Source organism: Corylus avellana, chromosome ca2 (genome assembly GCF_901000735.1).
Source record: "Corylus avellana chromosome ca2, CavTom2PMs-1.0".
In the NCBI taxonomy this organism is placed as follows: Eukaryota; Viridiplantae; Streptophyta; class Magnoliopsida; order Fagales; family Betulaceae; genus Corylus; species Corylus avellana.
Genome location: NC_081542.1, coordinates 9,711,916 through 9,723,135, shown reverse-complemented (window position 1 = coordinate 9,723,135; position 11,220 = coordinate 9,711,916). Strand labels below are relative to the sequence as shown.

At 35.2% G+C, this 11,220-nt stretch overlaps 1 protein-coding gene across 4 annotated transcripts in view; it reads left to right on the top strand.

Annotated features, from left to right (window-relative positions):
- The first annotated feature begins 898 nt into the window (after positions 1-898).
- Positions 899-11,220, top strand: part of LOC132172901 (uncharacterized) — a 20,892-nt gene continuing 10,570 nt past the window's right edge. Inside the window, exons 1-7 of one of the 4 annotated variants that reach the window (XM_059584462.1) lie at positions 899-1,459; positions 1,539-1,716; positions 2,270-2,447; positions 2,555-2,638; positions 3,030-3,137; positions 4,156-4,425; positions 6,569-6,998. In XM_059584462.1, the coding sequence (XP_059440445.1) occupies positions 1,159-1,459; positions 1,539-1,716; positions 2,270-2,447; positions 2,555-2,638; positions 3,030-3,137; positions 4,156-4,425; positions 6,569-6,646 (1,197 nt within the window). In that variant the 5' untranslated portion in view covers positions 899-1,158 and the 3' untranslated portion in view covers positions 6,647-6,998. Of the gene's footprint in view, positions 1,460-1,538; positions 1,717-2,266; positions 2,448-2,554; positions 2,639-3,029; positions 3,138-4,155; positions 4,426-6,568; positions 6,999-11,220 lie in introns of those variants that run through there. The other 3 variants (XM_059584461.1, XM_059584460.1, XM_059584463.1) reach the window with 3 other exon arrangements.

Here is an 11,220-nt window from a genome sequence, read left to right as displayed (position 1 = left end):
TTTCCACCAAAACGTAGATTCAGATCGAGAAATAAACATAAAGATAATGAAATAAATTTATGCTCTCCTTTCACAAACAAAAGAGAAACAAATTTATATTTACACCAAAATGTAGATTCAGATCGAGAAATAAACATAAAGATAATGAAATAAATTTATGTTTCTTTTGCTTTTAAAAGAAGAAAAAAGCACTTCCAAAACATGTCTGAAAATTGGAGTAGATCAAACAAACAAAACAAAAAATCTCCATAATACATTCAAAGTGGTTAAAAAAAAAAAAAACAAAACAAAAGTATTTACTTGAATGTTGTTGCTAGTGACTATTAAAGAAGGAAGCACCATAAATTTTGCCCTATGTTTTGCCTTCAAGAGCAGACTCATGGACTTAAAAGGCTCTGGCATGCACCCTTTTTAAATGTAAAAAGAGAGAGGTGAAAACCGGTTATCCTTTTAAAAAGTATGAATTCAAGACACGTGTCGCAATTCTAAGCTCTCTCTGAGCCAAAACTCGGCTTTTATATGAAATATATATGATTAGATAACAGTTACTTTACTAGTACACCCACTAGCTATAAGCCCCGTTTGGCAATCTTTTTTTCATCTTAACATTGTTTATGTACTATTTTTTCAAAAAGACTAACATCAAAATATTTTTACTTTTAATATCACATTATTAATTTTTTATTACTATTTAAATAAAAAAATTACTATAACATAAAACTTTTTCAGTTATTATTATAAAAAACTCAATACTTTATGCCACGTCAAACATTTTCAACTACAATAACAGAGGCAAAAATGCATTGCCAAACAGGGCGTAGCGTCCTCCACGATGTGCCCCTCTTCACTCTTGCAGGACAAGTACTGTCAGTTCATCGGAGTAAAAATGCATTTCCCTAATCTTTTCTTTAATCCTGCTTTCTTTTTCTTTTTGTCTTTCTTCTACTCAAGTCAACAAAGTTTGGACGACACAAATCCCATGCAGAAGGTGGTAGAACTCACTCCTCTATTTGTCTAATTTCGATTGCTTGTACCACAAGTACTTGCTCTGCAAGTATTGAAGCTTTTGCGCTCTCTATAAAATCTAAACGTTTCTTCTTTGGAAATCAGATCATCCACACCCCTCTGCCTACTCTGTAATTGCTTTACCCTTCTTCCATGTCTTACATTCCCCCACACAAGCGGCAGTCCAAGGACTCCAACAGGCCCTCACCAATACCAGAATCTTTTCCTCCTGATTTCAGGAGAAATCTTGATTTGAGGTCATCCAAATCTGTTAGAGATAGAAGCGGAAAGATTACCTATGCTGAACGGGCTGTATCCACTTGGTTTGCAGTTGGTTTGGATGACGATAACCACTTTCCATCTTCCGTGCAGCTTGAGCCGGTTTCCATGGAGTCTATTGAGAGAAGAACCGGGGAAAAACCCCTTGCTTTGGCGAACCGGAATCTGGGTAAAGGTTAGTCTTTTGTCATTTTGCTGCTCGCGTTTTGTCTCTGGAATTGGTGATTAATAATGGGTTTGCCGGTTTTGGTTAGTTGCGGATGCGCAAGTCGGAGGAGATTGTGTGACGAAGCCGTGGGTGTCTATTGCAGACAATGTCCTGCCGAACCTGCTTTCCTCTTTTGAGAATGTGCGGAATGAAGCTGTTCGCCAAAAGTTGGAAAACGTTAAGCCGACGCTGGTTGCTAGATTTGGGAATATTCTTTTTCATGGGTAATTTCTTTTATTTTATTTTATTTTTATTTTTTGGCACCCTATGAAAATTTAGTTGAGAATAAAGGAAACAACATGTCATACTGTGCTGTATGTGTACGATGAGTGGGGAGTCTTAAGATCATCTTCTACTCCATCGTAAGATTGCGAGTGCCTTATAGAGTGATATTTTTGGTCGTGTTGGGTTAGCTTGGGTTATGCCTAGAAGCGTAGTAGACATTTTTGCTTGTTGGAGAGGGTTGTGCGGTAGTCCTTAGAATGCATCAGTGTGGAAGATGGTTTCGTCTTGCCTTTTGTGGTGTCTTTGGAGGGAATGAAATAATAGAAGTTTTGAATACCGCGAGAGGATGGTGGTGAACTAAAATTTTTCTTTTTCAAAAGTCTTTATCATGAGACAACGGCTTTGGATCTTAATTTGCAAAGTTTTCATGATTTTCTTGACTTTTTTTTTTCCTCTTTCTAGTTTGGTGTACTGCTTGTATACTTCGTGTATACCTGGGTTGTGCCTTTCATGCTTTTCAATGATATTACCTAGATCTTTGTCATGCAGAAGCCCTTCAATCAACCAGGAGACTACCGCAATAGATTTGGCTGCAGAAACCACATTGAGAACATTGAAAAGAACATTTTACACAAATCTTCCTAATTCAGACATAGAAAAAATGCTGGGGGAAGTTGCTGGAAAGATTGAAGTTGATTTTGAAGAGGAGAAAGATTTATACCATGTAAAGGTATTTCTTGCTATATACCTCTGCTTTTTAGGTTCAGATTCACGCTGTTTACTCTTTTGATTCAGTTGGCTACTGACTTCCTCAATTTATTTTCTCATGTTGTATAGTTGTCTGATGCTACACAACCAGATTCAACTCTTTCTTGCAAATGTAGGGTGATGAAAGAACATAAAAAGCTTCAGCTTTATAAGGCAAGTTTCAGCTTAAAGTCAATGCACATTTCTGTTTTAGGTTAGAGAGCTGATGATTTATTCACTTTCCTGTTTTGTTAATTTTATGTGACAAATACCTCAATGTACCGTAAAGAGCATAATAAGAATAATTATTGAGTAGGTTTATTTTTCCTAAATTGCTGCCCTTTTAAGCCAAAAGTGGATTTCTCTTCCCTTGAACGGTGGAGATTTGGGATTTGATCCATTATGGGTGGGGGTTTCTGGGAGTAAGGTTCTCCTAATGTTTGGCTAAAAAGAAAAGGGGTCTCAGACTTTATTTTCTCCCCCAGTATTTTGTCAGTTTTACTATTTCCTTCCAATTGTTTATAACGATTGTTTGGAGGCTTATGTTGAAATGTCAACTCTGTAGGTTGAACTAAACCCGGTGCGTCACATGGTTGTGGACATATCGTGCCTTGATAAAAGTTTAGACCTGAGGCTGATGCTATACAACAAGGGCGTCTTAACATCTCTCACTGTAAGTTGCTTTGTTATAGTCGCTGTCATATCTCACAGTTTACATTATTTCACAAAAACTGGTCATGTTCATCCCCATATCTTCTCATATCAATAGGTATTAAAAAAATTATACGAGGGTGGAATCTTTACACTAGAGCTTTTATGCTTTGAATCCTTATCTGGAAAAGAACAAACGTTATAAAATCTTGAATTGTTTAACATATGTATGCGTTTATGTCACTTCAGGCAGGTAGATTTTGCAGAATCCACCCAAATTTCTTTCAAAAATTTTCCTCTAGATGAACACAGAAATTGGTATATGCAAATAGGATAAGGTTTCTTTGAATCAAGTTAGTTGCAATCACGAAGACTTGAAAAAGGAAGCCAGGGAAAAGATTATGTAATTATGACACACATCTTCTATTTATTTATTTATTAATTATTTACTAGCATATTGATCACATGTGTTGCCTTTGAGCAATTTGATTGTCAGACGACAAAAACAAAATGGTGGATTATACAATTTATATGTGATGAAATAAATAGATAAAGTAATTCTTCTAATTCCTTGAAAATTTGAAAACACATGTTAAAAGAAATGAAGTGTATTTTCCCCTATTATTTATCTATTGTTATGTCTGTTTGTCTGGGTATGTGTGCATGTCAATGCCTATTTATATCAGAAAAGAAATGAAAAGCTCGTGTATGAAAAGCATATTTATGTTTAGGTTTTAATTTTATGGGTATTTTTTTTTTTTTAAAAAAAAAAGTAAAGTTCTATGGGTACTTATTGACTGGAAAACGTATTCAAAATTTGATTTCTTCCCTCAACATGTTTTAATTCGAAAGATTAATTTTAATCTTCGTTTGCTATGAAGCAAGCAACCCGACCAAAAAAAGAAGAGAAAAATTAAAAAAGAAAAAATGAAAACAGGTGTGGGAATAATCCGCTTAACGATTCAAGATAGTTTTATTGTGCTATTTCTGATACCTGAGACTAACATTCATGATCAAACTAAAATCATTTGCTATTTCAGGATGATGAGCTGGAAAACATTAGAAATCTGATTAATTCTGCAGTTCTAGATCCAGATGTGAAGGGTGGGTTGAGATGGCCGCTGGGTTATGCGTCTTCTGGAAACAGATATTGTGTGGTGGGGGTTTGGCACACAATAGCTAAAGCCTATAAAAGTCCATCAATGAGGCTGAAGGTGAGAGAGGCTGATCGATTTGATTTTAAAACTTCAATTGGGGAAGCTTCAAGGGAGATAAATTTGAAGGTGAAAAGTGTCATCTCGTTATTACAGGTTGGAATGTCTATCTTCACGCTTCTTAAGTGGATAATTTCTGCACTGTATTGTGTTTTCTTGTATTATTTTTTATTTGTTTTTATATAATTAATTTCATTTTCATTAATTAAATGCAAAGATGCAGAACCCTAGTACATAGAGAGTATACAAGAACCCCTAATATGAAGAAAAAGAACACAAATTCAAAAAATCTGCAAAACTAGTTACTAACAAACTATGATGCGCAGATATCGTAGAATAGAAAGTGTTGAATATAATCTTCCGCAACTCTGTCACCAAAGTCTCTACATTTTGAAAGCTCTGAGCATTATGTTCTCGCTAAAGAGACCACATTAAACACAATGGAGCCAACCTCCATACTACTATACTTCCATAGCTGTTCCTTGCCCAACTTGTCCTCCCATTCACCACAATATTCATCCAATTATCGAGCGTCAATATTTTTGCTAATGCTACTGTCTACACAATAAACGCCACCTGTGAAGGAGCCTTGACTCTCCATATATTCTTCAAAGGAAAAGATGAATCATTTTGACTAGTTAACTTCTTTGATAAATCGATTTCACTTTAAACTTGCTCATTTTTGAAGGACTTCAACCCTTTCTATCCTCCTCTCCTTGTCTTTGTTTGAAAGAATACAACCTCTCAAAGAAAGATACTACCACCTCCACCTCCACCTCCCAAACCTGAACTAGCCTAGTAAAATTTACATTCCATAGAATAATCTGTTCTTGAACCGGCATGTTATCTGCTACCCACGCATCTTTTCTCAGAGCATACTAAATAAATCCGGATAAGAGATCTTCAATGGACTATCCCCACACGACACATGTTGCCAAAAACTAACCTTTGACTCATTCCTTACCTCAAATCTAACAAATTTGGAAAACATATCCCGCCCCATTCTTATATGTTTCCAAACTCCCATTCCAAATGTCCTTATAACCTCTTTAGAGCCCCAACTTCCTTCTATACCATCATATTTGGTCTCTATCACCAATCTGTATGATGTGTCTCTATCCATAGTATACCACCACAACCACTTTCCCAAAAGAGCTCGATTGAACTGAATCGGATTTCTAACTCCCAATCATGTCTCTATCCATATATCTAATTGTTGCAGCAGCCAACCACCAACAGTTTCCATCACCTTCTTGATGAGCCTTCAAAATTGTAATAATATTTGAAATGATAATTAAATAAAATCATCATATAATCAAAATTAAATCAATCAAAACCACCCTAAAATTTGAAAGTACAATTAATTGTAACCTTTGTCTGTTCTTCCACATTTCATGGCTTGCTGCAACTCGGCAATTTCCATTTGCCTTCAACATAATCTGCTGCTAATCACCTGCAATGCTATTTTAACTCAAGTTCGAACTCCAAGCGCTAACACGGAATATATGTACTCCTATAACTTGCTTATACAGAACTGAACCCTACATTAGAGTATCAAGAGCGAAACACAAAGTTCACTAGTTATCGACATTGTATCTTGTTCTTAAACATTTTGGTTTATGCTGTACCTTGTATTGATTTTTATCATGTCTCGAGTCAAGGCAAGAGAAGAGATTCTATAAAATTACCAGAACACATTCTAAGTTTTTATTCCAAAGTGAGGAAATGTTGTGTCCTAAGAAAACTGGGGATGTTGCTATCCTCCAGTTGATGTAAGGAGAGGAAAATCTGATATACATACATGTACTATGTTCATCTATTGGTAGATCAAAAATTGAGTTTAACTTGGAAGGTCTGACTGATCATCCCCTATTGTTTTAAGATACAAGATATGTTCAACATTTTTCTCTAGGATAATTATGTAATGTATTCTTCCTGTAACTGCATATGAAGTGGGGGTCTGATTTGACAAATAATGTATTCTACAACTTTAGATCCCAAATAAGACCCCCACTTTCAAAAGCTAGATCATATATAACAGAGTAAGCAACAAAAAACCAGAATCATAAGCAACAACACAGGATTTGGATAATTATTCAGCTTCAACATAATTGACATTGTAGATTATTTGTGATGAGTTTATATTAATTAAGCAAACAATCTATATGTTTCTCTTTACATTTATTTCTATATTTTCTTAATGATCCTTCACGTGTTTATGACCGCATTCAATTATCAGGAACAGGCAGTTGAGATTACTTCGGTTTCAGAGATGCTTAAAGACACATTAAGGTTGATTTGGAATCTGATGCCGTGAAGGCTTTTTAACATGAAATAGCACATTGCAGGCCGCCCGTCTTTTCCCTACGTTTTGTAATTTTTTTTTTTTAAATGCTAGACAAATTTTACAAAAAAAATTTCACATGTTGTGGCACAACATGATGTGGCACAATGTGATTGGGTTTCTTAAAAGTTGAATTTATCTCATTTCCAATCATGTTGTGCCACATTATGTTTTAAAAGTTTTTTTGGAAAATTTATTTGTAAGCTTAGCATTACCTTTTTTTTTTTTTTTTTTTCCCTGTTTGATAATAGTGCAATTGTGTACATTTTATTGCCAAAACAAGGTTGTGAATATGTCATTTGTAAGTTTGACTATATTTCTCTTATCAATCGATTACCTTTTAGATGCCAGATAGACTGTGTAGCAAGTCGAGACCTACTTGCATCTTGTATCCGGCCGCCTGTAAGGGATACGAGTGGACTTTTGGCCTAGTAACCTAGGTGGGCGGGTACCCATATAGCTATATTCGCCTAGGAGGATACTGGTATATGGGTATGCGGTAGCAAATAATATTCGTCTGCTCTCACACCCATATATATATATATCACAAATGTTATAAACTCTTAAGTTCTCATATCAAGAGCGGCAAGAAAGAATATTGAGTTAGAGAATGCAATTTGATTTGGCAAGAGAAAGGGTGGTTAGAAAAATTTGCATTCTCTAACTCAATATTCTTTCTTGCCACTCTTGATCTGAGAACTTAGAGTTTATGACATATATATATATATATGGTATATATATATATATATATATATATATTATTTTTTATGCTTAAAGTTTCAATCTGTTATGTTTTGATTTTGATGTTTCTTTTGTGCTTCTTCAACTTGAACCCAATGTTCATGTTTGTTTAAGAGGATGATATGGGTGGTTAATAAAAAATATCTGCCTGCCCTATGCCCGTAGGTGGATACGAGCAGATTTTGCTTGTGGACAATTACAATGGCATACTAGGGTTGATCTCAACCCGTAAGGGGTGATGCTCAGCCCAGCCGTAATGCCTATTGTTGAAATTTGATATCGAGGGAAGGATATCACATGTTGATTCTTTGTTTTCCATGAAATAGGAGTCATTCCTAGAGTCTATCAATCTAAATCATATTATGGTAAACACTATCACCCGATAGTAATTATAATTTACCACGTCTAAGAGGTTTTTGACCTTGTCCTGGACTATAAGAGCAGTCCTGTGAGAGCTTTTTTTGGGACCGACATAAATTGGCTCGGGTTGTATATGAATGCGGGTATTGGCAATATCTGCATTTGTATCCGCATCATGCGATTGGTTATTATTTGCTGTCTGCATATTGTGTCTATTTTTAGTCTTTAATTCTATTATTAGGTTCATTTTAAAACCATTTTGAAAATGACCATTTTTTTTTTTTTTTTTTTAGTGTATTGAATATTTTTTTTTAGTGTTTTTTAAGCTTAAGGTCATGGCATGAGTGTGTGAGATATGAGATGAAAAAAAAAAAAAAAACCCTAAACATAACTTTACATCAAATCCAAAACGACATCATTTTGGTATTGAACACTAAAATGATGCCATTTTGGTTAATTTATTTTATAAATATAAAGGATGTGGTTATGCAAATAGAAGAGAAGGGCTCGGCGCTGCTCAATTCAAAGCGGATTTAGCCTAGGTGTTGTAGTTTTTTTTTTGTTTTTTTTAACCATCCAAATTTAATTTCAAGTGTTTTATGTGAGAGAGAGTGAAAATAAATTTGAAGTATTAAAAAAATTACTATAGAATCTAAGAGCAAATATAGAACCACGTTCTTAAAAGAAAAACAAAAAGCCATTGGATAACACCTTTCACAAGCGTCGTTAGAGCATTTGCATGATAACAACCCATTTTCTATCTTTACATTCTCTGATTTTATCTAAAATTTAGTTATTGTCCCCCAAAATTACCTCACACCATATATGCATTCTTGCTCTAAAATCCAATGAGCTGCAGTCAGCAAACAATCCAAATTTGGTTAAGGGTTGGTTTGGGTTTTTGATTTTAAAAATTGCGATTTAAAAATAACGATTTAAAAATGTGCGATTTGTAAACGTAATTTTTAAAAACGCAGTTAAGCGTTTGGAAAAATCACAGTTTGGCCTTCAAAATCGCAATTTAGCCTTTAAAATTGTACGTTTTCAAATTGTAATCCCAAACAATTTATTTCTTGTGATTTGGTTTAAAATAACACTTTTTGTCTATAAATCGCAATACCAAACACATCGTCAACACTAATTGTTAACGAAAGGAGTAACTTGTATCCCAGTAATAATTGGTGGTCTAAGAGCATTCACAATGGGCTCTTTATATTAAGCTTTTCTCTAAAAATTTAACAAAACTCATGAAAACACACACATTTAACAAGCTCCATTCTCTACTTTATATTTAACTATTGTCATAGATGCTCTCTATATTCCTAGAGGTAAAAAGTTAAAGTTATATAATTTTTTAAGCTTATTTTTTATCCTTCCCTCTCTTGATTGGCTTAAAACTAATAAAATAATAATATTTATAGAGAGCTTGATGTTTGACTCATTTTAAAAGTAGCTCTCTAAATTTGATAAAGTAAATTTTTCTCCTCAAATTTAGCTTATTTGAGAAGTCCATTGTGAATGCTCTAAGGTCAAATGTTACTTTAAAATTTTCCCTTCTTGAGAGCCTTGCAGTTGTACAATCCAAGAAAAAAGTATGGGAAATTGCCTTGTAATTGATTTTTCATATAATATTAATTAAACTTTGCATTTCATCTTCTACCAAGTGACAAAAGCATGGATGCAAAATCAGATTACATCTCTCAAAGAATTAAAAATGAAAGTAACTATGTATGGTGTACACAATGAACTCACCTATTTCAAAATGGAAATCTATCTAAGCTTCCTAATTGGCAGTGCTTTTCCAAAGAGCTTTTTCTTCCTCTGTTGCCTCCATCTTTAGCTCGCTTAATATATCCATGTCTTCTTTGCTTAGCTTTCTTACGAAATTCTCATCTTCTTGAAGCACTCTAAATCCTTCAGCCAACCTCTCCAACAAGGTCCTTTCAGTCTTTCCAACCTTCTCAACTTCCCATTCTATCTCTTCAACTTCCTTTATAATGGTCCTTTCCCCTTCCTCTAAGGGAGTATCACCCTTAGATTCTAAGTTTGAGAATTGCTACATAGAAACTCTTCCTTGGGGTCACAACCCTTGGAGTAATGCTACAAGTCTCTCTTGTATTCCTCTTGAGTCTTCCCAAGAATGATGTGACTATTAAAATCACCATTGAGTTTGTGATTGATCATTATTGTATTTTGATCACATGGTAATTTTAATAGCCACATCATTCTTGGAGGCACTCAAAAGGGATATAAGAGGGACTTCTATAATTACTCCACCCCTTGGTATAAAAAGTCTGCGATTTACCCGGATTCGTGTAGGGAAACTTCCGAGAATGCCGTGCACAGGTATGAGGTTTACTTTGTACGGATGGGTCCGAACGGCCCTGCCTTGTCGACGTTTCCATTAGTTTTGCCAATAGGTATCAAGTGACTTGAATAGAAAGGTAAGAACTTAATTGAACTGACTAGCTGAGCACCTGGGCAACCAGGTTAGTGGTTTGACCAGAAAAGATGGTTCCTTGCTGATAAGTATGCACAATTAAATGCATGATGTTCGTCATCTATAAAGAGGCTCCCAAAAAGGATAGATGTAGACATTTCTAATCTGGTGTGGATCACATATCATCTTCCTCAAAGAGTAGATAAATTGTGCAGTGACATGTAATAAAAATGAGTATGCTTTCATATCAAAGGCTTTATGTTGTTTTCCGAAAACATATATAGGTAGCTTTTCTCCCTACCTCAAGTATAAGGACCATTAACTTTTCCATTTAATATCCTATAGATATTAAATATCCTATATGTAAGTTCTTGTTGGCTTAATTCGGTAAGCAAAATGGTGACCAAAAGTGCCAAGATTCATTATCCATTCAATTACTGTTCGGACGAGAAGAAGTGCCGTTCGGACGCTCGAAGAATTCTATTTTACCCGAAAGCCTCGTCTGCAATCTCGTTTGCAATCCTATCCGGACGAGCTCGATAAACAAGGATTCCCGAGAGCCTCGTCTGCAGTCTCGTTTGAACCCCGTCTGGACGAGCTCGATAAACAAGAATTCCCGAGAGCCTCGTCTGCAGTCTCGTCTGAATCCTGTCCGGACAACTTTTACTAAAAAGGTCATATCTTGAGTTTCAGGCCTCTGATTGGAGAAATCTTTATGGCGTTGGAAAGCTAACTCAAGGATCTAAAAAGTCATGTTTTACAAGGTTTAGCTAATTCCAATGTTTACTGGGTCAAAACGGGCCATAAAGAGAAGACTACGAAGCTGGGCGGAATGGCTCGTGTGCAATCTCGTCACGGCCTTGTGTTAAAAAACACGTTCTGGCTGTGTTTTGTTGTCCCGTCCGGACGGCACATGTTACCGTCCAGACGCCGCGTACCTGTAACAGTTTTAAATGAATATAAACTCTTTCCTAGGTCTAAGTATGATGGGATTATTATAAATACA